The sequence below is a fragment of the Camelus ferus genome, chromosome 9, assembly GCF_009834535.1.
Source record: "Camelus ferus isolate YT-003-E chromosome 9, BCGSAC_Cfer_1.0, whole genome shotgun sequence".
Classification (NCBI taxonomy): Eukaryota; Metazoa; Chordata; class Mammalia; order Artiodactyla; family Camelidae; genus Camelus; species Camelus ferus.
In genome coordinates this window covers 23,238,188-23,265,154 of record NC_045704.1, presented here as the reverse complement: position 1 = coordinate 23,265,154, position 26,967 = coordinate 23,238,188, and the positions used below count along the sequence as shown (strand labels likewise).

Sequence of the window (26,967 nt, the reverse complement as noted above, 5' to 3'; positions counted from 1 at the left end):
CTGTGAGCCAGTGGGCAGCAGGCAAGCTTTCTGGTCGGGCTCTGAGCTTGCCTTGCCCGGCTCCCAACTCTTCCCTGGAAGCCCAGCTGCTGGAGATGGAGCTGTCGTTTCTGACTGTTTGGGGGCCAAGAACATCAGACTTCAATTAGTGGTTCATGTAAGGTAACCAGAAATGGGCTGGCTCAGCCTGCATCCATGGCTGGGCACAGCAGGGAAGGCTGGGTCCCTGATTCCATGTGGGCAAAGACAGCAGGGCTCGTAGAAACTGGTGTGCATGGCCACGTGGAACCCTGAGCTGGTGTGATGAGGGGACAGCAAGGGCCTGTGAATCCTGATGGGTCATGCCTGGAGCACAGACACCCATCTGGTGTGGCACCTGACCCCACAACGCTATCTGCCTGGAGGGGTTAGGTAGGAGGGCAGGGGACACAAAAGGGCAGAGTCTGGGATGATTCTCTGTGCTCAGGTGAGAGGTGTTTGTGGGGTGGGGTGGGGGCCTGTCTCCTGCCATCTGAAGCCTGTGCCTGGCCCTGGGCAGCCCCTCCCTGTCCCTCCCTTTCATGCTGCCCTCTTAAGTGTCGTCCCCTTCTCTCCACTCCAGGGTTAAAGCCAGGGGCCTGGCGGAGGTGGAGACCTGATGAGACCTGATGAGTGGTCTCCCCGTCCCTCTGGGTCACCATGGGCTGAGCTGCAGCGGCGGTGTGCACTGAGGGTGAGGGGTTTGCCCAAACTTGTACAGACAGGCTTCCCTCCAGATTTCAGGGCCACTACTCAAACTGCAGGTGAGGAGAGAATGGAAGGGATCCTCGGGGGGCACAGGAAGATGTCCTAGTCGCCTGACCATGACCCCGTCAGAGCACCATCTCTAGGGAACCACCAAGAATGGCCAGAGCAGGGCTGGGAGAAGGATGGGGTGAAGACCCCACAAAGGGGAGAGGCCAAGCCCCCAGCCACTCGGCCCAGGGACTGCAGCCTTGCTGGGGGTGGGGGCGCCTGCCCACGCTGGGTGTGCGCTGGCTTCTGCCTGGGCTCGGGCTTGACGGGGGCTTGACTATCCTGGGCTCCGAGCAGAGGAGACCCAGATGTGTCTGTAGGCCTGAAATAAAACAAATGACTTTTATAGGAAAAGCCATATTTTTTCCACAATGTTTATCTGTCAGAAGAATAGACTCTGTGAGCACAAAGGGCTGCTTACTGGAAAAGATGAAAACAGTTTGCTGCCAATTTTCTCTGGTGGAAAAAAAAGTGCTTTGGCGACTAATGAATAACGAACCTCCGTTAACAATGTCTGGAAGGCCCTGCTCTTGGCTCCCTGCACACAATGTGATGGAGAGAAATTAGGAAATTAAAACTGATTTTGTTTCTCCAAATTTAACTGTTTACACTTGAGGAAAAAATAATTGAATAATAAAGCTTCTCTTGAGCAATTTCCCTGCCCCCCAAAATCGTCTTAGAGCTTTCAAAATACCCTGCAGCTAACAGGCCAAGCCTAGTCTTGGCTAACTGGCTGGTGGGCCCCAGGGCGTGCACTGATTGCATAATCCGCCCCCTGCACCGTGGGCATCAGGCCAGGCGGCAGGGCCGGGCTCACCCCCACCCACTGGTCCTGGGGAGGCTGCAGCCACCTGCCCGGCAGGGCCTCCCAAAGCTGCAAGCACCGTCTGGGTGGTCCTTTCAAAGGTCAGTCAGTAGGTGGGGGGCAAGGTGCGGGAAGCCTGGTCTGGAGATGCCCACACAAGCCTCCCTTCCCTGCCAAGAATGCCTCCTGGAGACAAGGAGGCCACAGGGGTGTGCTGGACCAGGGGTCTGGGTGGCAGAGGTTGTACTAGGGAGGGTGCAGGGGCAGCACTCATGAGGGGCACTGAGCTTGGCTAGTCCCAGGAGAGACCAGGGCCACCCACCACCTGGTGGAGCCTCCCCACCCCTGTCTGAGTGAAGCCAGAGGCAGGAGGACATGACGAGTGCAGTGCCAGCTCCATCACTAAGACCCAGCTTTGGGCTCCTGCTGCCCTGTGGGGACCCCATGCACTGCACACTGACCATCTACCACCTTCTCGGGTAGGGGCTGCCCACCACGCACAGCCCAGGGCTCTGCAGAGCACGCCCATCCCACACCAGGTCCAGCCACCGGGAAGGCACACTCATGGAAACACCCCAAGCCCTGACCAGGGCCCTTGGGCAAGGGGGGGCATCATGGCAGTGACCTGGGCCAGGACCAACCAGTGGGTGCCGGGGAAGGAGGAGCAGTGGGCCTTGCTGGGGCCCCATTTCTCCTCACCCTGCCTGTCGCATGACACCCTAGCCGTCTCCCAGAGACCCTGCATCCTGGGGAGGGCCGGGCTCAGCAACAGCTCAGAGGTAGGCCACTCGGGCTGATGTGCCCACACTGACCTCGGGGTAGCCTCCCACGTCGTGCACATCAATGCCCAGGAAGTGGCCGAGCCCGTGAGGCATGAACACAGCTCCCAGGTGGGCCTGCACCATAGCGTCCACGCTGCCCGTCAGGACACCGATGCGAGTCAGCTCCTCCAGGTGGATGCGGTCGGCCAGGCGGTGCATGTCAGGCCACCAGACGCCTGTGGCTCAAAAGGAGGGTGTGATGAGCTGTGGAGTCTGGCAGACTGGCCAGGGCTTGCGAGGTTTCAAAGGGACACAAAGTCTTTGCGCTGGCTGAGGCGAGGGCCAAGAGTGACGCATCCCAAGTGGGCCCCCAGGCTTCCCCAGCCACAGCTCTGGACTCAAGACCCTTCCTCTCCCTCCACTGTGCCCTCAGGGGTAGGCTCCTGTCACCCATGGCTGGGGGCAACCCAAATGCCTGCTCCCCACAGGGGCCCAGCCCATGTCGGGTCTGCCCCTGGAGCCAGGGGAGCCCAGCAAGATCCTTGGGCATCAAGAGGAGAAAAGTGATGACCCCAACAGTGGACCTGGGGCAGCCTCAGTGAGCCCCAGACCAAGGTTCAGGTCCAAATGCTGCCGCAGGCCAGGGGTGAAGGAGGGGGCTTCCCTGCACACCCCAACTTGGGGCTGCATCAACCTTGGAGTCACTGTGGGGAGCAAAGCTTTCTGGGGTGGAGGTGCAGCTGGCACAGCCTCACAGGGTAACTGGCAGGGGTCTGTGGCCGTGTCTGCTACAAATGCCAGGTGACCATCTCCATGGCAGCCCAGCTGTCCAAGCCCCAGACTGCTAATCAAACTCGTCTTTGCCCCCACGTTTCTGGGGCAAAGGTCAGCATGGAGAGCGTTCCTAGGAAAGCTTTGAGGCAGGCAGGCTCTGTTGGGGCTCAGAGGCCCTGCCCTGCCTCGGGGAAGGCCCTTGAAGGCTGGAGCCTAGGGCTCGCAAAGAGCCGCCTTCAAAGAGCCTTGGCCTTGACTGTACCCAGGGAACAACAGCCCTGCCCACTGGGTTCTTGGAGCCCCCACCTTCAGCCTCACTGAAGGGCACTGGGCACTCAGCCTAAGCACCAGACAAGGACCTCTGCTAGCAAAGCTCCCTACCCTACTCTGCGGGGGCTCAGATGGGGGCAGGCTGTGTGCTGGCCAAGGCCAGTGGCCCTGGGACACTCGGGGCTAGGCGGACAGAGTGGGATCTGTACCCAAAGACGGTGGCCAATGCTGGTCCCTGCAGCCCCCTCCATGTGAGCAGTAACCCTGGCTCCCCAGGGCCCTCCCAGCCTTGCCCTGGCCCCCATGTCCCCCGTCACCCCATCACTGAGGGTTGTCACTGCAAGAGGGGAGCACAGGGATTCCGCACCTCAGGGCTTTGCTGGACCCTGAGCCAGTGAGGGTTAGGCCACCAGGGTCTGATCCTCTGGGGCTGGCAGAGGGCAGATGATGGGCCCAAGAGACAGAGATGAGAGCCCACCCTGGGACAAAGGCCCTCCCTTCTCAGGCGGCTCTCGCTGCGCACCAGTCCCCCACGTGGGGCCCCTTCCCTGCCAGACAGCAGGTCCACCACTGGGGTCTTGGGCTGGCGGGTGCCCAGGACTGATCCAACCTCCAGCATCACCAGGATCCAGGCACCAAGCAGGTTGGTGGTGCTGCACCCTGGCCAGTTCACAGGGCAGTGGCCAGCCCGTGGCCCAAGGTGCAGGGAGGTCAAGGGTAGAGGATGCCAGGTCTTGTCCCTAGATACCGCCTCCTTGGAGCCCAGCTCCCGAGTCCAGCCCTGTTCTACCTGCCCCAGTCCAGGACGCGATGAAGTGGGTCTGGAGTCTGGCTCTGACCATAGCAGCATAAAGAGCCAAGTCTTGCAGCCCTGAGGGCAGAGGCAGGATGGGGGCCTTTCTCTAATGGTCTGGCATCCTGAAGTGGAGACATAGGTAACTGGGTTTCAGCTTGCCTGCACACCTGCTGTGTGACCTCTGTGAGCCTCAGATGCTCCTTTGTCAAACATGGCCACAATGCTGGCCCTGGAAAGCTGGCTGCTGAGGCTCCGGCATCTACTGGGGAACCAGGTCAGCATTCCCCCCAAACCGTCATTAGCTACTGTTTACCCACCATTTGTGGTCAGCCAGACTCTGGGGTCGACACTGCGTTCCTAGGCCACGAGCCAAGCCTGCCCCAGCCTTGGCCGCTGCTCTTCTCTAAGACCCACCCTCCCTGGACCAGGCCACCTCTGTTCCAGAGCACACTGAGGTCTCTCCGCACAGACCCTTTGCAGACCCTGCTGGTCTGCGACTCCTCACCCTTGGGGTTTCAGCGCAAATGTCGGTCTCTCTCTGCTGTCGTGGCTACTTCTCTCCTTGCAGCCTGTTCCCTGCACAGGTGTGCTTACTTGTTTCTCGGGTCTCCCCACCAGAAGGGCGGCTGCCTCCCCTAGGCATGCTGGGGCCTGGCGGAGCGACTGCTGGTTCAGGAGTGACCACGGCACGCTTCTCCCTAAGGCTTGCTCCTGCCCAGGACTCGGGGCCTAAAAGAGCCCCTGAACAGCCCCTGAACTCAGCTCCTGTCACTCAGCCTGGCCCCTGGGATCGAGAAAGGGCTGATGCCCCAGCCCCAGCGCAGTTCCATCTCTCCTGGGCAGGGCCTTTTCTGGTCACCAAGGGAGAGGCCCGGGAAGAGCCTGACTTCAAACCTGGCAAACTTCCACGGCGGGGCTGCGACCTCGGCCCATCCTCGGCAGAGGGTGGGAACCAGGTATAAATCAAGCTCCATGCTGGCAGCTAGCCTCCCCTCCTATCCTCGTGGCCCCTCGTTGGGGCCGGACGTGCGGGCCGCGCGGTCCCCACGGCGCCTCTAGTCTTCCTCGCCTGCACGCCCTGGGGAAGGCCTTGCACACAGCTCTCTTGGCTGGGAGTGGGAGTTTCTGCCTGTGTGTGGTTAGGGTTGTGACAGTGATTAAACCTCCAGCAACTTGGCCCCAGCGTCTGGCCCGGATGGTGGTTACGACACCCACGGCCAGGGCAGGGGCCCCTGAAGTGTGTGGAGGTTACTGTCCTTGGGCTAGGCTGGAGGGGCGGGCACAGACCAGGGGGCCTCCCTGCCCTGCCTAATGCCCAGGCCCCTCAGCCTCTGCATCTTGGAGCCCACACGCCCAGCCAGAGGCATCGGTGGTCCCCCAAGCCTACTCATGCTGGGGACGCCACGGCAGAAACTGGGCGCTATCTGCCCGGCCTGCCCTCCCCCCTCCAGCAAGCACCAAATCTCGTCCCGTCTTCCTGAAATTCCTCCTGAGCCCGGCGCCTCTGTGGGCCCCCCTCTCCTGGACCCCCGTTTCCTCTCAAGTCTTCACAAGGTCTCACCCCCACTGCACCCTGAACAAGGCCGGGACACCAGACATCTCTTTAGAACTTGGGTCAGACTGGCCCAGTCCCCGCCCCAAGGACAGAGCCCCCAGCTCCTCCGCCGGGCTTCCCTCTCCACCCAGTCCTGGGCCAAGGGCTCTGAGTGCTGGTGTCCCCATGCCTTCCACCTGCCGTGCCCTTAGCTGGGACCTCTCTGAGGTCCTCACCTTCCCAGCCTCACTCCTGTTCCTCCCGTGGACCTCTGTGTTGAGGCTTTCTCCAGGCAGCCTTCCCTGACCACCCCTTCCTGTGCTACCAGAGCTAAGCCTATGCTTTGCACTCCGAGCCTGGGGTGTGGCTTGAGGGGGAGCCCCAGCCTCCCTCGTGGTGCTCTCGCAGTCAGTGCTGTGACCTCATGGGCCCAGGATTCCGGTGTGCCCCCAACTCAGCTCCTCTGTGCGCTTAGACCCCCAGAGTGGCAGCGTAGCATCTGGGTTTGCGCCCCATCACCTACCCACTGGCTCAGAGGGACTAGAGCCTTGGTGCCCAGGCCCCACTATATATATATGTATCTCTCCAGAGCGGCCCCAAGGCACTGGCTGGTCTTCCGTGCCCACCTGGCCCCCTCTGGCCACACCTTCCCCTGCTGGGCCGGGAGCCTGCTGGGCCTGCTGCCTAGGCCAGTTCCTCGGAGCCTCAGCAGCATCCATCACAGCCTTGAGGCCTCCTGCCCAGAGTGTGACAGCCCTGGGGGCTCCGAGGCCCTGAGCCGAGCCGGGAAGGCAGCAGAGGGCCCCTTGAGCTACATCTTCACAGCCACTTCCAGACAAAGAACTCACTTCACTGGAAGACAATGGCCCTCAGGGGATGGTAGCGCGCCAGGCCCTGGGGGTGTAGGCGAGAAGGCTCAGGGCCGGGGACCCAGGGCAGGCCCCGCGGGCTGCAGGGAGCTGTCTGGCAGGCCGAGCTGGCGCGGGGCTGAGGACCTCCAGTCCATCCCACCACACACCCTTGTCTGCTGCCAGGATCTCTGGAGACCCACTCACCCTGCAGAAGAGCAGGGGCAGCTCGCGCCTGGGCTGCTGGCGCCTTGATGCTGAATTGAGCGTGGCTGCCTCACCCAGGTTCCATGTGGTCCCTCCCCCAACACTGTAGCAGAGGGGCCAGGGAGGGTGGGAACTTGCCCACTGCCTTTCAGCCAGCAGGGGAGCCTCACAGACCAGAGAGGGGACACAGGACCCTCACCAAACACAGCCCTCCCTGTCCTCGCTTCTTCCAGAGGGCGCCCATGGTCTAGATGGCGCACTGTCCCTGCACCTCTGCCTACCGGTCCCCTGCATTCCACGTCACCTCTAAGGAGAGGCCTAAGGGGAGTCCAGCCACTGCAACCCCTACCCCATGTGGACCAGGGTAGCTCCTGGTGCCCTTCTCCAGCCTGGTTACCTGGTGGCATTAACAGCATCCCCTCCAGCTCTCTGGCCCACTCTGGGGAGGGGGCACCTCCCACTGCCAAGAACCTCCCTGCCCCGCCAGAAGTGGCTGGGACCCTGACACCAGGAGCAGAGCTAGGAGGTGGGGACACCTGCGAACAACTACACGGCTTGTGCACAGCATGATGGAGGGGCTGCTCACACAGACCATGAGTGGGGCTCCTGGGGCGAATGTGCAGTCTGCAGTGCCTAGGTGGGGGCTTGAGTTGGGGGTTCAGGAGGGTGGGAACCCACAGCCCTAGAGAGGGAGGCCAGGATGGGCAGGTGAGGAGAGAGAGACACACTGGCACTGGGTGCTGAAGTGGCCGGCAAGGCTACAAGAGGCCTGGGTGCTTACAGGTGACCTCAGTGTTTCACGGTGGCTGGAGGGACAGTCTGCAGAATGGCCCTGCCTGTGGCCAGCTGACTCCACCTCTGGTGCCAGTGCTCCCTACAGCACCTCCTCCCCTCCTGAAGGCCAGGGGTCCCTCTGCGTGCCTGTGGAGACGGGAGGTCTGCACGGGTGGTCGCCTGCCCTGACATGGAAGCCTTGGAGAGTTTCAGCTCCACCCAGCTGGAAGCCAGCGCAGACCCACGGTGTCCCCTTCTACAGGGCCGGTGCGGGTAGCGGTCTCCCAGGTGCCGCAGTTGCCCAGACCACCCCTGCCCACCCTCAAGTGGTCCCTGAGTGCGCCCAGCCCTCCGTCCCTGACCGTCGCTGAGTGGCGGTGAGGGACGGGTGCTCCCCTCTGACCCCAGGCCTGCCTTCCACGACGCCAGGGCCGTACCCCAGGATCCGTGTACTCGGCACTCGCCTCTGCCTCTCCTCTGGGCATCTTGCTGTGACCCCGGCTATCTTTATTTACTCTTCCCTGGACGGCGCAGGAAGCAGTCCTGAAGTCTCAGTGGGTGTTTGTCTTGGCCCGGGAGCCGAACCCACAAACCAGGGGCATTTCCGCTAGGTCAGGGCATGGGGCTGACCTGGCCACGGCCTCCGCGCTGCTATGGGGAGGTGACCCGCCCCCATCTGAGAGCAGCTCTGTGGGCACAGGACCCCCACCCTGCCGGGCCTGCACCGCATGTGACCCACAGGGAACTGTATGTCACAATCTTAACATACTAGGTAGGGGGTGGAGGGGTTCTGTGGGGGCTCTGCTCTATCTCCGCACCCAAGGGAACCTCGAGGCCCCAGTCCAGGTCAGGTCTGTGCCCGCAGTGTGCTGGTGGGGGCGGAGGGGGGCCCTGCCCCACAGTCTGCAGGGACCAGCTCAGCTAAGCGTGGCCTGGCTGGGCCTGAGGCCCGATGACTACATCCAAAGTGACATGGCCAGGCAGTCCCACAAGACTAGGGCACCAGGACCACGCACCAGGTGGACTGCGCACCTTTTCAGCACAACATGGGGCCCTGGGGATTCTCTGTGCCTGGCCACTTTCTGAGCAGAATTGTGGTTGCTTTGTTGGCCAATCTAGCTGGCCAGGACACCAGCTGGGAGGTGCCATCCTGGTCCTGCCCAGGCCCCAGCAGGCTTTCCCGTGGGTGTGTGTGTGTGTGTGGGGTCGGCCAGGCCTTGGCCACCACCTCATTTCAGCACCGGGCCCGGGCTAAGTGCCAGGGGCCCGAAGATGGAGCTCTGAGGTGAACAAAGAGACCCAGGGGAGACACTGTCCCTCCAAATCCCCACTTCCCGCCAACCCTCCCCACCAACCACTGGCCATGTCTTGGCCCCACTCTGCCTGCCCCATCATCTTGAGCCTGCAGCATGGTAGACAGCCCTCCATCCTTCTGTACTGCAGCCCAGCGGCAGGCTCGTGTCCACGCAGGCCCACTCCATGCTCCCGGAGGGACCTCCATGGCTCTTGGGTGCACAGAGGTCACAAGGCTCACTCAGAGGCTGTCCTGGGTGAGCGCCCTCCTCCGGGGCCACACACCTTCTCTGATCAGCCCAAGCCTTTTGTAGCATTTGAAGTGTTTATCACTTAAGTGACTGATGTTCAAAGCTGAGCAGAACCTTCTATTCCTTCTCTCCCTGGTGTGAAGCAAGGATGTAAAGGGAAGAGATGAAGTGCCCCTGCTCCACAGAGCTGGGGTTTATAGGTCACAGGGCACACATTCTGGGCCTGCATTAACCCCTCCTTGTCCCTCCCGGAGGTCCCTGCATTAACGCCTCCTTCGAGGCGGGGCATGCTTTTTAAACGCAAGCAGCACAAGCTGCTGTTTCCTTCTGCGGTCACTGAACCAGGCAAGTCCCATAGACACTGCCACCCATCAGGAGCTGAGCTCTGAGGGTTCCTTCGTTGTCTCCCCTTTGGGGTGTACCTGAGTTCCCCATCCGTGGGTTTATCTGATCACCAAGCTCTGTTCCCACTGGACACGTGAGGGTGTGGGGCTGGGCCTGGTGTTCCCCCAGCGTCCCTCCATGGCTCCCTGGCCTCTGGTGGGCCCCAAGGCTGAGTGGGGTGTCCAGAAAGCCCTGCTCACAATTTGCCTTCTCTGAAGGCGGCAGCTGCTGAGGACACTCACAACCAGCACTTGGCCAGCGACGACTGGCCATCAGGCCACAGGCCAAGCCATTGGGTTCTGGGCCTGCAAGGGGCCACATGTGGGGACTTTTACTTTGGGAGCTCGAGATCTTTTTTCCTTTTTGTGAATAAAAGCGTCATGGAAGGTTGCAAATCTAACTGCCTCTCTTCGGCATGAACTCAGAGTCCAGACTTCAAAGCCTGTCTCGCCAGGTCCTCAGATGGCCCCACAATCCTGGCTCAGCTTCCCCAGACACTTGGCTCCCACCAACCCTGCCTCAGCCGTTGGCCCCAAACAAGAGGGTGCTCCACACCCAACTGGATGCCAGTGTCCATGCTGGCCAAGCCCTCTCCGGAGTGGACTCTGTTTTGGGACAAGACAGGTGATGGGGCTGACATCCCACTGGCCAGTGTGGGCATGGAGATGTGCAGGTAGAGAAGGTCATATGGGACGTGGGTGACCTTGGGCTGAGGGCCCCCACCCCTAGCTCTGTCCCTCCTCAGTGGTCAGCCCTCTTTCCCAGGAGTGGCCCTGGGGACCTGACACCATCTGGAACCTTACTGGCTACACACGAGAGGGGACAATAGATTCAGGTCACAGAGTGTGAGTCCTGCTTCTCAGAGGTGCCCTGCCACCCAGCCACCCGCATCCCCACGCCAGGTGGCCCTCCTCGCAGGCCCCGCCCCTGCCCTCACCTGGCTTCATGGCGCGCATGACGGCCCGGCAGCTCCGCAGCACCGCCTCGTAGATGGCCTTCTGGTCCTCAGTGAACTTGCCGTTGGCGGGAAAGGAGCACGTGATGTCGGAAGCAAAGCAGTAATACTCACCTCCCATGTCGAACAGACTGTAGGGAGGGCGGGGCGTGAGGCAGGTGGGACGCTCGGGGGAACCCCCCTCCCCGAACAGGAGCTTGCTCGGTGCACAAGGGGACCAAGCCCGAGCCTTCTCAAAATACGGCTGATGCAGGCAGCAGCCTGGGGCCCTCCGACTCTGATGTCTCCTCACGATGAGCGAGCAGCAAAGGGGCCGGGAGACCTCCAGCCCCAGAGCAGGGAGGGCGGGCTCTGCCCACACTGCCTGCACACCTCACCCTCAACGGCCTCTGCATGCCCGGCTTTAGGGACCCCCCTGAGGGAGAGGCAGAAATGTCTCCAGGCCCCCCGGGACACTCTGACAGACCCAGGTCCTGGGCCCACCCTGCACCCAGCATGGCTGCAGCTCCCAAGGCAATGCTCATGGGATCTGGATGAGGCCTCGGGACAGATGCACCCCCTGACAGAGGATGTGGGCTGAGCTGCATGGCCTGCCTCTCACAGGCCCCAGTGTCCCCATGAAAACCCAGCTGACAGCTCTGCTCCAGCTCCAGGGCTCCCTTGGCCAGAAGAGCGTGGCCCTCTCCCCACTGGGGTGGGACAGTGTGCTCCATGGGGCCTGAGGGAAAGGCAGGGAGAGGGTGGCAGAGGACAGCCCTCATGTCCAGCAGGGCTTTCCTGGGGCTCAGCCAGACAAGCCCCTGACTAGGGGGCCACTTGGCCCCCAGCATCCCCAGGTGGCAGAGGGGAGACCAGGCGGCACAGAAGGCGGGAGAGGAGAGTGGAGGACAGAAGCCAGGAGCTGGGAGCACGAGCCAGCAGAGGCAGGACGGTGCCGGGACAGAGAGGCAGGGCTGCTGAGTCAGGAGAAAGGCCGAGCTGAGCCTGCCCTCTGGACACCACGCGACAGGGCCCCAGTGCGGCGGGCCGAGCCTCACTGCTGCCTGACCGTGTGCACATGGTCCAGGGCAGGCAAGGATCCTGCCCCAAGCACCCAACACGGTGGGATGAGACAAAATAAGGGAGGGGCTGCCGGGTCCAAGCCTGGCTCCCACTGGGTCACCCACGTAGTTGGGGGCCCAGGATAAAAGGAGTGGGGTGCACAGACTGAGGGTCTCCCCATCCTGCCCCACCCCAGCAGGCTGCTTGACAGCAGGCACAGAGAGGGGCCCCACCAGCCACCTGACCCTTCACGGGGTCATGGCCAAGTCAAAATGCTTATGGTGACAAAACCAACTGAGGGACATCAGTCCAGCCCCGGGCCCAGCCCCTGCTGTATTCAAGACCAGGCGACCACAGAAGCAGGTTGGGCAGAGGTAGTGGCGGCTGCCCTCTGCGACCGGCTGGAGCCCAGCTCTGCTCCACGCCTGGCTCTGTCCTCAGCTCAGCTTCCCGTGGAGGACAGTCTGCCGCCGCACAAATCCCGGCAAATCTGAGCCGGGGCCATGGTGGGGGGGCGGTAACGGGTAGGGGTAGGGGCAGAGCCACGCCTCCCATGACAAGGGCCTCTCACCCAAACCCAAATTCTAATGGTAAACACAACGGCTCAACAAACATTCCAGAAGCTGCCTGTGTGCCCATCTCTGGGGACCCCTACCCCTCATGACCAGCCCTACAAGTGGAGCAAGGCGTCAGGCCCTGCAGCTGGAGGGTAGCACCCGCGACTCCACAGAAACAGGTTTCTAAACGGAAACTGTGAACGCTCAGGATCCCCAGACACACCGCTGGAATCCAAAGTCCTCACTCAGGCGCTTTTTAATCTCCTGTCTTTTTCCAATTGCAAAACACCATAAATGGTGTCAACAGTGCAAAAAGCACTAGATAACAACTCAGGTGATTCTCATGGGGAGGGGATGAGCCCCACCAGCACGGCAGGGGGACTTCGGGTTGGGTCTCAAAGCCATGGACTCTGGGGGACCGTGCCTGGGGCGGGCCAACGGAGGGCATCTGGGCCTCACTTGAGGGGACTCACTTGGCCTGGGGCGAGAGCCTGGGGAGGGAGCCGAGTATGAAACAGCGGGAGAGGCCCTGAGCTGACACGCCCAGGCATCTGCTCCTCCGGAGGTTCCAGATGCACCAGGGTGTTTGGGCCGACAGCTGTCTGCAGGTTCACTCTTGCCCGGGGCACATTCCCCCCAGAACTGGCCAGGAGGGCGGGGCATATCTTAGCCCTAAACTGCAGAGAAACTGAGGCTCTGAACACTGGTCCAGCAAAGTTCCGGGTCCCAGGGATGGGGTCTCCTGTCCTGGCTCTGGTAATCAGCCTTCAGGGCCTCAGTTTTTCCACTTTTAAAATGGGGACGCCACCATCGCTGGAGGTTCTCGTCCTCCAGGGCCCATGTGCAGGCAGCTGTGGGAAGCGGAACCTCGTGGGGCCGCAGCCCAGTTTCACTCAGTGGGCAGAGCATTCTCATTTGGGCTCCTCAGAGGCAACAAAGGAAAACAGTTTGTGGTTTGTTGTTTCAGAACATCCAGGAATGGCCCAAGCAGACAGGACTGAGCCAGGAGCGTAGGGACACAGATTCCTAGGGGCCACCACATCACAGGACAGCCTGCATCAGTAACCCCCGGGCAGAAAGTCCTATCGGACTGTGCAGATCTCAAAGAGAAACAGAAATTGAACTGTTTAAAAAGCCAGGGAGCCCACAAGAGCACTGAAAACTAGATTCCTCCCCAGGGCAGACGACACTCCCGCAGGGTCTCCAAACTCTCCTCAAAAACACAGAAAGAACGTGGGAAGGTAGATGCTGGAGCTCCTGGGCCAGCCTGACCTTATCATTCAGATTCTAGAAGACTTCAGCTGTATTTTTCTGTATTAGAATCATCCGCTTTCTGGAGAAGGAAGTGTATAGCCAGCCGGCCAGCTCCATCCTGCCCAGTGACGCCCAGCACGGGGCTGGTCTATTTTCGTGTTCTCAGTTCCCTATCTTTTTCTGCTTTTTTTTTTTTTTTTTAAATCCCCCACAGAGTTCCTACATGTATAAGTTATTCAGATTCAAGCCATTCTGGAATCCAGGGACGAAAGCCATCTCTTTCATAAATCATCTCCCTCCAACTCCTCTGTGTCCACTCCATCCGTCCTCTGGATGCACGCTGACAATGGAGGATTCGCTCATACTTTGGCTCCACCGAGAACGCAGGATCCCTCCTCCCTGGCTGCCGGGGGACACCCACTGGGGATCCTACCATCTTTGGCAGAGTGAACGCGTGTGATAATGTAAACCATCTGGGGAGATATTACACATCTCCGAGCAATATGCTGGCGTCTCATTCCTCACATGTACTCATCTGGTTCTATTTCTGGCTGGGAGGAGAGGTTCTGTCTTCCGTTGGCTTCTCCTGGGCAGCTTCAGGCCTGGGCTACCTGCCACCACTGGCCCACCCAGGCCCTCCCCAGGCCCCCCTCAGCTGCCTTGGCTGCACCGCAGGGACCAGCCAGCCCACAGGCAGAAGGCCCACGAGATGGCTGAGCCAGTCATAGAAGCCTTGGGAAGAGTCTGGGAGAAATGCTGTGGTGTTTACACAAGGACCACTGTGCACTCAGTCTGCTGCTTCATTTTAATCTCCAGGGTTGTGGCCTGGCTCTCAGCTGCCTCTCCCCACAGACGGGCACTGTGCGCGCGCACGTGCAAGCATGTGCGCACTCAGAGACTCACTCACCATGGCAGGAGCATTTCAGACCCCAACCTGCACCCGCCGCAGTCTGCTCTCCAGACCAGGCTGGGGGATTTCTAAGCTGCAGGAAACTCCTGCTTCTCTCCAGATCTCCGCGTGAGATAGAGAGGAAGGCATACCAGTCACTTTCCTGATCGTGTGCCACAGTGAGCATCCCCTCCAGACGCCTGCCCACTCCTAGCCAGACCTTCAGTGCAGTGCTGACCTCCAGGTGTGACCAGTGGGGCAAAGGCCACCACTCGGAGCCCTGGAGGCTCCCTCAGCGCCACAGACTGACTCACCAAGTCGACCTCTCCCCAGTGCCTTCTGGCATTCCTGCTCCCCAACCCAGCTACGGGACAACTACTCCTGTGGGGCCTGGGCAGACGGGAGTCACCCAAGCAAACGAGCCCCTGGACCCTCAGAGCCAGCAGTCCCCGGTGCACACGGTGACAAGAGCAGGCAGGCTGTGGGGCCCCTATGTGTGGGGATGGAGCTGCTGCTACCTGTCTATGGATGACGTGTGGAGAAGCAGAACACCAGTGTGGGCCACGTCCCCAGGAAGGACACGACGCGGAACCCGGCCTGGTCTGGGGGCGGGACATGGCAGCCACCCACCCCGGGGCTTGCTGCCGCCACAGCGCAGTGGGGCGAGGGCTGGGCGTCAGGGGCAGCGGCCTCCGCGGGGGAGGCAGTGAGTCGGCATCACGCGCACAGCACATGAGTCGTTCCACTTTTGGGGTAAGCAGTGTCCCGTGGTGTCTGTGAGCACGCGGGCTGTCTGCACTGGTGCTTTCACACTGTGGGTTGTGACGTCAACTGCGTGGGGTGCGGGGGAGGGGCATAAACAGACGAAACAGGACGGCCAGAAACCCCAAGGTGAGGGTGCCTGGTGATCATCTAGGTGTATCTACGTGCACGCTGCTGGGGTAGACTGTAAGGGGTGCTTCATCCTGGACGGCAGGTTGAAGGCCACGGCCACTGGTCTGGACAGGCGGCTGACCAGGGCTGGTGCCCTCCTGAGAGTTCTCCTGCCCCTAGGACTGGGGCATGTCCTTAAGACCATCAAATCTTCAGGATGGGGCTGGCTGGTGACAGCTGAGTTGTCCTCTGAGGAGACAGCAAGGTTGGGGAGCGGGTGAAGTGTGGGCTGGGCCTGACATCAGGAAGTCGGGCCTGGAGGTGACACTCACTCTCTAAAGCTGACCAAGGCCTCAGGGCAGCCCCTCTGCCAGCTGGGGAGGAGCCCCAGGCACAGACTTGCCCCACCATGGGGCAGCAGCACACAGATGCTAGACAGACATCAGACCAAGGAGGAGGAGCCAGGAGCCGGCAGGTCGTCCCATCCCAGTCTGCGGAGCCCAAGATGCCAAGAGGGCTGCCCAGGCCCTGGGTGAGCAGCCGGCATCCCACAGCCTGTAGGGGTCAGAGCGGGATGTCTGTGAGGAGACGCAGGCTGCTCCCTGAGGCACAGGGGCCCAGGACGGAGGGGCGAGCTTCCCCAGCAGTTTAAACTAACATCTAGTCCACAGTAAACCTGTGGAATTAACAGGGAACTAACGCGAGACCAGAGCAGGAAGGAGCTGGCTGGTAACGGTGCCGGAGCCAGGAAAAGGGTGGCCAGGTGGTGAGAGAGCCTGCTCAGGCGTGACCCCTCACGGGCCCGTCTCCTCATCTGTGGGAGGAAAGGACGGGGTGGCTCGGGCAGCCTTGCAGGAGGGCCTGACGACACCTTGGCTCAGGGAGCATGTAGCATCCACACTGCCAGCAACGCTGCGTGCCTCCTGGGTCTTCCCTGGGAGGAAATCCCTCATTTCTCTGGGCTTTTTGGTCCACGTGAGCAGTGTCCGCCCTCCGCCGGTCAGCAGGGCAAGGCCACGGCTTCAGGCTGACCATTATCAGGGCAAGGAGACAGAAGGGGCCCTAGTCCCCCGACAGGGAAGGAGAGGAGATGACACTGGCTGGCTGCTTAGCATGGGGCTGGGACAGGCCTCTCCCTGACTAGCTGGGCTGGCTGCCCCGCTCCCATGCCCCAGGACACAGGGGCCACTGCCAGCAGGGAGGAGCCTGGCAGGCACGTCCTGAGGCAACACTGCCCTCTTCTGGCCAGTGCTGGGAGGTCTGGCTTGCCACCCGCCAGCCACATCCTCTCTGCAGCTGGGCAACCCAGGCCTGAGCATCCTTAGCCTGGGGCATCTAGAAGGTTCTGAGAGGGGCCCCAGGGTACCCTACCCTAGGAACCACTTCCCCTGCCACCTGATCAGATGGTGGGAGAAGGAGGAAGTGGCAGGTGAGGAGGGGTGTCCCAGCTGTTTTCCAAGTAAGAGTCCACTGAAGGCACAGCCTGGACCCTCCCCACCTATGGCCCCCAGGGTGAGCCTACCACTGGACCCAAGGGAGGTGGGGAGTTCAGCTCAAGAGTGGGTCCAACTCTGGGTGCACTCCTTCTGTCTGGACTTAGACACCAGTGGCGCTCCCTGGTGGTCCATGGGCAGTGCATCAGCCCTTAGAGCCTCTACCCACCTTGGAGACTGGTTTCCAAAGCCCAGACTGGGAGGACAGGGCAGTGCACAAGGGCTCAGAGGACGATCAGGGTGGGGGTGGTAAGTCTGTCCACACCTGTGCTCACACCCACCAGGTCAGAGTTGATTGCATGTATGTGGCGGGGCGGGGGGGGGGGGTTCCTGGGGCTCCCATCCAGAAAGGGCCTCCAAGGACTTTAGACACCGTCCCTTGTGTGAGCACGGGAAGAGCATTCACAAGAAGTGAGCCACCCTTCTCCACCCTTCTGTAACACTGTTTCAGAAGGTCTGCCTGCTTGCCTTAAAACAAGAACAAAAAGCAACTAATGGCTTCTCTAGGACAGTGACTTGGTGATGGGGTTTCTGGTGAACCCCGAGGGCCACAGAAAAAAGGGCTCTCAGAGGCAACAGCATAGCCCCGAGAGGCCTCACGAGGGACCCTGTGCCTCTGAACCCGCCAAGAGAAAGGGCAGCTGGGACCTGAGGCCACATCAAAGTCCAGTTCCCCACCCGGGGGTCCATGGGGAGCAAGTGGGGCAGCATCCAGCCAAGAGAGATGGGGTGGGGCCCGAGGGTCTGGTGTGGTGCCAGGTCCTCAAAATACTCTTCTCAGCTCTTGGGTGATGAGTCTGACATGGAGTAAGAACCACCACATCTAACTTATAGGCCCCGATTTCCTGGCCCAGCTCCTGGGAAGCTCCTGGTATTGGAAGAAGAGAGGTGTGGAAGGTGGGCCTGGCCAGCTTCACACACCCGAGGACAGTTTGGGGGCTGGAAACAGAGCAGGCAGACCACGTGACCTGAGAGCTGTCTGTGAATAAACTAGGCCTGGCTCTGCCAGTGCCTCTCACCACCAGTCTCTGTCCTGGAACCAGCTGCTTGAAGGCAGGCCTCGGGGGCACAGGAAGGCTGCTGGGGAGCCGCCGTGTTGCAGCTCTCTCCCGCCAAAGGCCACCTGTGCCAGGCTCCACACTCAACGCTTTGCCCTTATTATCAGTGAATCCTCCCAGAGCTGGGTGCTCTCTTATCTCCAGTGACAGATGAAGAAACTGAGGCTCAGGGAGGGTGGCTACTCAGCTAGGGAGGGAAGAGGACAGGGCCTTGAACCGGAGACCCTTTGTGTTCAGGGGACATTGGGGACCAAAGGGAGAGGGATGGGAAGGGCTGGCCGCCCCTCAGCACCCATTCCCCACCTTTTCCGGTGGAGCCTGACTGCCCTGGACCAGCTCTGGCCCTCAAACAGCCCCATTCTTAAGTGTCAAACTATCTCTGGGGCACTTTAACCTGACATCAAAGCACTGGGACCCAGAGTATACCACCCCGACAGGTACCTGGAAGCAGTCCTGGCTCTGCAAGACACTCAGCTTCAGGAAAAATTCTGCACTACGCTCCTATTTTGGTTTCGTAACTTATGAAGTATCGTGACTTTTATGTTGGGATAACAGAGTGATTTATTATTTACCGAACACAGTAGGCGCTCGGCAGATCAATTTCAATAAAACAATGGATTATAAATGCCGCCAGCAATCTGGCAGGAGCAGTAATCAACAAAACATGTTGTTCTAAATGCTGCATAATAAATTGACTATAATAAACTCATAATTATTCTGCTGGCTACATTTCAAAGTGAGCACTAGAAAAATAAAATCACCAATTTGGGCTTGGCATTAACATCCATGGGACTCCCTGGATCACTTCTGCTCTAAAGCTGCAACCAGGAGATGCAGACGTCATGCTGCGGCCCAGGAGGGTTGAGGCCACAGCATCTGGACGTGTTGGGGCCTGACACATGGTGCCCCTGGTCAGCCAGGCCCCACTGCCTCAAGGTCCCCAGAACACAGCTGGATCCAGCCTCTCATGGGGTGAGGCCTCTCTTGGGACAGATAAAGAGTAGAGAAGCAGCCACTTCCTCTGGGGTGTGAACTCAGAGAAGAAAGACTCAGAGCCACATGGGCCTGCCGCAGGGCCCTCCAGCAGGGACAGCTGGGACCTGCTGGTGTGGCTGGGTCTCGGCCTTTGCCTGGGTACTGAGTTCCCACAACCTGTCCTCCTGGCCCAGCCAGAATGAGCTGCAGAGTCAAAGTGATAGGTAACGTTCCAAGAGGTGAGTCCCCAAAGACACTCGGTGGCCCAAAGGGGAGGGCCCTCCCCTCCTTTCCTTAGTCTCCAGTTGAGGCAAACCTGAGGCAGATGACCCTCTCCCCAGATCCTGCTGGCTCTGCGCCCGGATGCTCCGTGTGTCTCAGAGAGCTTGCCTGCACATGGAGGGGTGAGGAAAGGGGGTGATACCCACCTCATGGGATCAGGGTGAGCAAATCTACGCAAAGAGACGTCCTGGCATCAGGCACAGAGGAGAATCCTGTCAAGGTCGCTGCATGCCGTTGGCCCCAGGCCAGGAAGGACATTAGACACTGGGAGAGCTGCAGTGAGCGGCAGTGGCCTCTGTGGCCACTCTGGGTGTCCCTTTCTGCGTGCTGCCAGCCCAGGCCCCCAGAAGAGAGCATATCGACCCAGCACTCGCAGTCCTGATGCGTCCCTGCCGCTGCCCCATGTGGTGCCGAGTGCCGGGCACCACTTCCACCGACAGAAGAACAAACTGAGGCCCAGAGAGGGAAAAAAGTGGCTTCATTTCCCCCTGGAAGCCTAAGCTGGGCTCCTGCTGACAGTGGCCCAAGCCAGAACATCCCATCCAGCTACTGGTCCTGGGTGAGCGGACGCTGTAGCCAGTCAGGTGCTTGGCGTGCCCTGAAGCAGGGGCACCTGGGATTGGGCAGGTTTCTGAAGCACTCGGCAGTGGCAGCTCAGAACAGGGTGGCTGATGGCTGTGGGCCCGGGACCCCCAGGCGCAGGCGCCCTCACTCCCTGCAGCAGCCCTGGGCTACACCTGCGTGAGGCTGGGTCCTGGACAGTGTGCGGGTGTGACGGGAGCTCCAGCTCGAGGACTGAGTCTAATGGGGCAACACATATGACCCAAGGGGGAGGCGGCACTGGCCGGAAGCAGCCCTGGGGGAGCTGACTCAGGTGCCCCAGCAAGAGGACGGAAAGGCACCAAAGGACCCGGTGGGACAGTGTGCACTCCCCACCCGCCCCTCGTCTGTGGGTTGGTGACCACCACAAGATGTCTGCAGGCTAGGACAGGGGTCCCCGTGGGGCCTGTGGCCTCTGGGTGGCTCTCAGTAGCCCTCAGCAGCCAGGACTGGTCCTGCTGGATGTCTGGGTGGTGGAGAGGACAGGCAGGGAGTACTGAGTGCCCACGAGCTGAGGACAGGGCTGGCCCACGTCAGTAAGGCATCCACAGACCCCTGCCAAGGCCAGAGCGGCCACCCAAGAGGTGGGGCATGTGCCTAGTGTGAGCCCTACACACTGGGGCTCTGGGAGCAGGATGTGTGACTACACCAAACATCGGAGGGTTGGAGGCTGTGGGTCCCGCCTATATCTGCTTAGCCCCAGGTCCACGAGGAGTGGTGAGTGCATCACACTGCTCAGGGAAGCCCTGCAAAGAGCCTTGAGGGTCAAGCACCACCTCTGACCTCCTGAACTGAAGACCACTTATGCCGAGCCGTCCTGCGGCTGAAGCCGGCAGGTTCAGTGGGCGGGAGGCTCCCTAGGGGTCTTCCCTGCTCCAAACTGAGGTGCCTGCCCTCCCAGAGCTGAGACGGAGACGTGTGCTGGGCGCATCTGGGAGCGTAGTGCGTGCTAGGTGCCCGTGCAGGCCCTTCTCAGAGGTCGTGCCTCACCCCACAGCACAGGGGCTCCCACTCCCCTCCCACAGTGCCTCCTTGGCCCTGCAGAGGAGGCACCATGCAGGCCAAAAGCTTTGGCTGACAAGTCTGGGCCCAGAGCAGATCTGGGGACCTCGCTGTGGTCAGCCTGAGGTCCAAGAGCGAGACCAAGAGCCCCTGGTCAGTCACCTTTGGGATGAGTACTGCCATGGCCCCGCCATTCACACAGAGAGCCAGGGCAGCTTGGGGGCGAGTCTCACTCACCACATGTCTCCGTCCTGGATGGTCCGGTCGTTGGGGGCCCCGGCATGTCCATAGTGCAGCACGGCCGAGTTCTCACCGCTGTGGAGTACCAGGGGGAAGTCAACAGCCCATCCTCACCCAGCAGGCCCGGGGCTGGTGCCCCAATCCTCTGCCCCATGGGCAGGACCATCCACCCGGCAGCCACAGCTGGCGGCCAACCTCTCGGCTTATGGCAGGGCCTCTTGTGGTGCTTCCTCGGCCGAATGCTGGTCAGGTAGGTGCCCCAGAGCTGGGGATGTGGGCCTGACATGGGAGCAAGGGCCTGTGGGCCCAGGAAAGGGACTCCAAGGAAGCCCTTATCTCCTGGTGGCTAAAGGGGGAGAGGAGGCCCTCTGGGAAGGGCCCGAACTGTGCTAGAAGCTGCCATGGAGGCCCAAGGGCCAGGGCCACGGACAGCGAGCTAGTGGCTCCTCACTCCTCTGCTGGAGAGCGCTTCCCTAATGAGCGATGCCTTTAAGAAAAAAAGGACTGTTAAGTCTGTCCAAAGGGGGGGGGAAACCCACCTGGGTGTAATATTTATGGCCCCGTTTGGGAGTCTCAGGAATCATAAAAGTAGAAATAATGATTTTTCTCTCTATCCACCAGAAAAGAACGTTGCCAAGGACTGAGAGGTTCACATGTATTATTCATGTGCCAAGGACGTGCGCATCACCAGAGCTGCCGGCTCCATCCTGGTCGGGCAGAGGCCTGACCCTCTGACCCACGGGGAGGGCACAGGGGACTAGATGGGGGTGAGCCTGGGAGACGAGGGGCCCCCCTACAGCCAGGACGTGTCCCTCAAAGACACACCTACAGTGATACACACTCACAGCTCTGCACACCTCTGGAGACCACAGCAGTGCACACTCACGGCCATGAGCTGCCCCTATATTCATGGTCAGTTCTACCCTGTGCCTCCAAGCACACCCAGCCAAGGGCAGGTGACACACACAGACATACACAGAGTCCCCCACCTGCAGCCACAATGTGCCACACACACACCTATAGTGACACCCCCCACCACAGAGCCCCAGACCCACCCATAGCCGTGCTGTTCCCCACACAGCCACACATACGCGCACGTGCGTGGCCTCCTGCAGATACAGCTCCTCCGAGGTGGGGTCCCTCCCCTTCCCCCAGCACCCTCTCACGATCGTTCCCACGTGGCCCAGGAGGCCCACTTACCTGCCGCAGATGCAGGTGTAGGAGCTGTGGCGCATGCCACCCCGGGAGTAGCAATAGTGCTCGAAGAGGCTGCAGGGAAGGAAGATGTGTCAGGGCGAAGTCACCAGAGCATGCACACCCCTGCCCCGAGACACGTCCTCAGCCAGGCCTTGCTCAGCTGCGCCCGCAGGAAGACTGAACCCCCCAGCATGGGTCTGTGAGGCTGGCGGCCTGGAGCGCAGGGTTAGCCACAGGCACAGAAGCACAGAGGTCAGCGCTTCCAATGCCACGCCTTTCAGGCCCACCAGGGGGACAGCCTGGCCCTGTGGGGAGATGGGCAGGGGCAGAGGCCGCCTGTTTCTGCAGGGCTGGAGGGAGTGTCTCCCTGTGACTCCTTCACCAGTGGCCACATCCTACCACAGCAGGAGGGCTGGATGCACAGCCAGAGAGGGACGTGGGCTCTCCCGGCCCCAGTGCTGGACTCAACCCGGGGCCCTGAGCCTGACCCTGCGGCAGTTCGCAGGGAAAGGAGAGCAGGAGCTGCTGGGCTCTGGTCTGGAGAACAGGGTTGAGGGGCAGGCCCTCGCGCAGACAGGGCAGGGCAGGGTGGGCTCCAGGTGGCTGAGAGTCAGGGTCTGGGGGCAGGCCTGCCCTCCCCCTACTTGGGACGAGCAGCAAACTGGCTGGCTCCCTGTACACGCTAACACACCCTGAGCAGGGGAGGCCAGGAGCAAGGTCGAGAGGGAAAGACAAGACCCCAGCGTGGGTAGCCAGTAGACTGCCCCTAGGCTGAGCCCAGACAGAGCCAGAGCCAGGGGAGGCCTCCAGGATGCAGCAGAGCCTGGCAAACCCAGGAGTGTGATGAGGGTCAGAGGGTGAGACAGCCTTGACAGAGGCCTGGGGCAGATCCTGGAGATGCTGCAGGGGCTGGTGGACCAGCCCCACCACATCATCACCCCACCAGCAGTGCTGATCCCTTGGGAGACCATGCTGCCGAGAGCTCTGGAGAGGCCAGGACCCTGCCTGCCCCCGCCTGCAATACGCCCCAGGATCTAGGGGTGGAAGGTAGATCGTCTGAGTGGGGGACTCGGCACTCCAAGAGCTCAGCCTCTGCAGAACCCAGCTGGGGAGGGGGGCAATGGTCGGGGGGCTGCCCTCACCCCCTCCCTGAGACCTGGGCAATAGCTCAGGCCCAGCCATCTGGGCGGCCCCAGATGAGAAGCAGGCCCAGGTGGACCCCACCCCACCTACCGACCACCAGGGCAGGGGAGACTGACCACAGGGTTGTGCTCAGAACACCAAGGCCGCCCGTGGGCACACTAAGTGGCAATCCTGCCCCACATGTTCTAGGCCTGTTCTAGAGAATGTCTGTGTGGAGAGAAGTCTAATCTTCCAGACACTGTAAACACTAATTATATATAATTGTTATGATTGGGTATTAAGGAGCTGTCAGGCAGGAACGGTTCTGCTATATTCCATCAGCTTTCAGACTTGCTTTACAAATCTCACAGGATAATTGGGGCTCTGCAAATGAAGTATTTCCTCAACACAAAGGATTTCAGGACCTGCCAGGGAGGCGAGGAAAGCCACACGCTCCCCTCATCAGCTGCCCCCGTATTCACGGCAGGAGAACTTGGGGGACTGCAACCAACTTTGGCCTCAGGTCAGGGCCCTGAGGCGGCTACACACTGCCCGCCCAGACACCAGGACCCCACATAGCAGCCCACGGAGCCACAGGGCCCCCCGAGTAGCCCTGCCCGGACGGAAGCAGGCCTCAGGGGACCACACAGCCATTCTCTCGGTGATGGGGACCGTGGGCCTCTGCTGGGACTGGGGACAGGCAGGGGGCAGTGGAGGAATGAAAGGAAACATTCTATAGCAGCCGGAGGAAACAGGGTAGGGTTGGTTGCCTCGCCCACAGCCAGTCTCAGCTGCCCTGTAAGCTACTGGATAGAACCAGCCTTCATTGCACATCCTGGCTTCTGTTTCAGTAAAAAGCCTTTTAGAGTAAAAAGCATGGCTTACAGAAGCACCGGACTAAGGAACGGAAGGCCCAGTTTTCACCTACAAACCGCAGCCCAGCACTGGGTGGCTTCTGCTGGCCACGCGGACAGTCCCTCACCCCGACGAGGAAGAGCTAGAAAGGGGAGGGGACGCCACGTGCTGGAGATCCGCTCTCCCTGGGTTTAAGTCCTTCACACTGGACTTCAGCACCTAATTCTGTTTCAAATCAATTTGTCTGACATGACGTGAGGACAAACTGGTGCTTTGGTGGTGTTAACAGGTGGACGCAACGGGCCCCATTTCTGCTCACACGCCTCAGGGGACCCTCTCCCTGGGACCTCTGGTCTGGGTCCTGGACACCCAAAGGCGTCCAAATTCTGAGGCAGGTGCTGTGGCCCAGGGGTCTGTGCCAAGATGCGAGCCTGAACTATTTCTGATTCTCAAGGGGTGGGGGGAGTGAGGACGCGCAGAACTGGGGCTCCTGCACAGCCCGTTCGGAGCTTGGCAAGAATGGGCCTGGAGGACAGACGGCAGCAGAGCCACCCCGTTCCCACTGGAGGGCTCACAGACCAGGCGGCAACAGCAGGACGCTTAATAAAGACCTCGTGTGATCTTTACAGAAGACATGGCAAACCGCGAGCCAGGTGAGGGCCCAGCCGACATGCAGCTGGAGGGGCTTAACTGCTGTCGACAGGCATCTCTGGCCAAGTCCGGCTGCGAGGTACCGATCAGCAACTCTGCAGCCACAAGGAGATGATGGCCCTGAGTACACGGTCAGAAACCGTCTCACCCCCAACCCTCAGAGGTGCTGATTAAATGGAACAAGCAGAGCCCCGTCCACAGGTCAGGAAGGAAAGCGAGGCCAGAAGGGAAGAGGGAGCTACCAGTCTTGTTAACCTGGAGGCCTTGGCGTGCACTGCTATGTGCGGGCAGCGACGAGGCCTCGGGCAAGCCAGGGGTAGGGGACCAGAACGGAGACCTCTCCTCCCACAAAGCTGGGGCCCGGGCAGGGATGCACCCTCGGGGGAAGGACGGACTTGGAGAAAATTCGCCAGCATAAGAGGCAATCAGGAAGCTTTCTTAGGCTCTGGGAAAAAATAATAAACATTCCCTCGGAATTCACAGCATAGGTCTGTCCATGGGGTTCAGGTTCAAGTGTGAACCACCTGCATGGTTTGGAAACCTGCCAGCCAGGACATTAACAGAAAACTTGGTCCCTGACTGATGATACCTGGAGCCAAATTGACAAAGCCAAACTGGGCAGCCACACTCTCAATTCAGGCAGGACAGCCACCGTCTGTGCACCGGCACACGCGCGCGCACACACACACACACACACACACACACACACACACATACATACAGGTACACACATGGGTACAGATACACATAGACATACACGCCCCACACACTGAAGATGAACTCACAACCTGAAAATAGTCCACAAGACTGTCAGACATAGCGAGCAGCGGGCTGAGACCCCCAAGGACTTCCGATAACAGAACCATCAGATGGAGACTATAAACCATATAAGAAAATTAACACCTAAAAGTACAGTATGAAAACAGAACAGGCAGACTTTACAAAGAACCAACACACAGCTGCTAGGAGTGACCATTTATCCATAAGAGGATGGCAGACGGGGAGGCGGGCAGCAGTGTGAGCATCTCCCCTGGCTCTTGCAGTCCGTCTGACTCTCACATGCATTGCTGGTGTCAGGCTAGGCCTACCTGCCCCTGCTCCCTCCTGCTCACCTGGATGGAGGATGGGTGGGGGGCACCCCGACTAGGCACATGGCCCACAGCCTCTCCCAGCAGCTGGAGGGGCTCCCTGACCAGCAGAGGGAAGGGCCGGGTCCACCCACATCCTTGCCCCTAGCCTGGTGTCGGTCCCCGAAACTCCCCTGTGTGGCCATCCCTTTAACACCCTTGCTTATAAATTTCTCCCCTGCAAGACACTGGTAGAAAACGCTTTGTATCCAGGAGTAGATGAGAACCTTTAAGTAACTGGGAGAGTCTGTGCTGTGAATAGCGACGTGGATTGAGTTCCTGCAGTGACAGTGGGGCAGGCCCATTTGTCAGTGCCTGGAGATGACGAACAGGGCAGGGACAGAAGATTCCAAGGCCCAGATCCCACTGCAACGTTATCTCTCCAGGGACCATACTACTGGGCCACCCCAAGGGCCTGCAAATCCATCCCATGGAGCCTTCCAGGGCACACGGCTCAGCTTCCGCCCTCTGAGGTTTACCATCTGCTGGGGAGATGGCCACGGCCCCAGAAAAATGCATCAGCCGCCCAAGATAATGGCAGAAGGGCTGCCCCAGGCAGCAGCGATTGCCAAGGTATCCGTTCAAGGGTGAGAATCAGCAGATCGGCCAGCCAGGGAGGTCAGCAGGGGCTGTGGGTGACACTGAGCACCCTGTCCCCCTCTCAGGTTGGGCTGTGATACATATCAGGTTCCCACATGGCCTGAGCCACCAACAGGAGTGTGGAAGGAAAGATGGGAAGGGTGGGAGAGGCCACTTGGATGAGCAGAGGGTCTAGGAGAGCAGGCAGCTAGGACACAAGGTCATAAAGGTGGGCAGAGGGCCAGAGCGTGTGGGCCTTCTGGGGAGAGGGGTACTGGGACTCAGGGGTGAACTGGGGGGCTGCTTCCTCGCCTTCCTCACTCAGGGCCCCCCGGCGGGGGGGGGGGGGGACACACTGCACGCCAGGGAGCCACCACCTAGGCTCTGAGCAGGTTTTAAATAAGCAAGTAGCATTCACACGGTCTGTCATCAAGAAGGGATTGATTTAAAGCCTTGGACTAAACCCAGAAGTGCATTACTGATAAAACCAGAGCTCATAGCACAGCTTTGTGGCCCAGCCTGCACAGATGCAGCACCACCAGGGACACAGGACCATCTGCAACCCTGGCCAGACTGGGGGTGACCACGCCTTCCCACCCAGGACCTCCCTCAGACCCGGCCAGTAAGGAAGCCCTAACAGCCACCTGCAGTATTTGGTGTCTGCAACAATCCTTCACTGATGAGGAAACTGCGGGTCAAGGCAGTGGTGTGGTGGGGTCAGGGACCCCCTCCAAAGAATCCCTTTG

The 26,967-nt window shown here is 60.4% G+C and overlaps 1 protein-coding gene across 1 annotated transcript in view; it reads right to left on the bottom strand.

Annotated features, from left to right (window-relative positions):
- The window catches only part of PEPD (peptidase D), a 107,002-nt gene that overhangs the window by 1,990 nt on the left and 78,045 nt on the right, over positions 1 to 26,967 (bottom strand). The window contains exons 10-13 of the mRNA XM_032486193.1: positions 21,891 to 21,959; positions 20,688 to 20,765; positions 10,409 to 10,557; positions 2,392 to 2,576 (exon numbers count right to left, since the gene is read on the bottom strand). Coding sequence (XP_032342084.1) covers positions 2,392 to 2,576; positions 10,409 to 10,557; positions 20,688 to 20,765; positions 21,891 to 21,959 — 481 coding nt within the window. The remainder of the gene's footprint in view (positions 1 to 2,391; positions 2,577 to 10,408; positions 10,558 to 20,687; positions 20,766 to 21,890; positions 21,960 to 26,967) is intronic.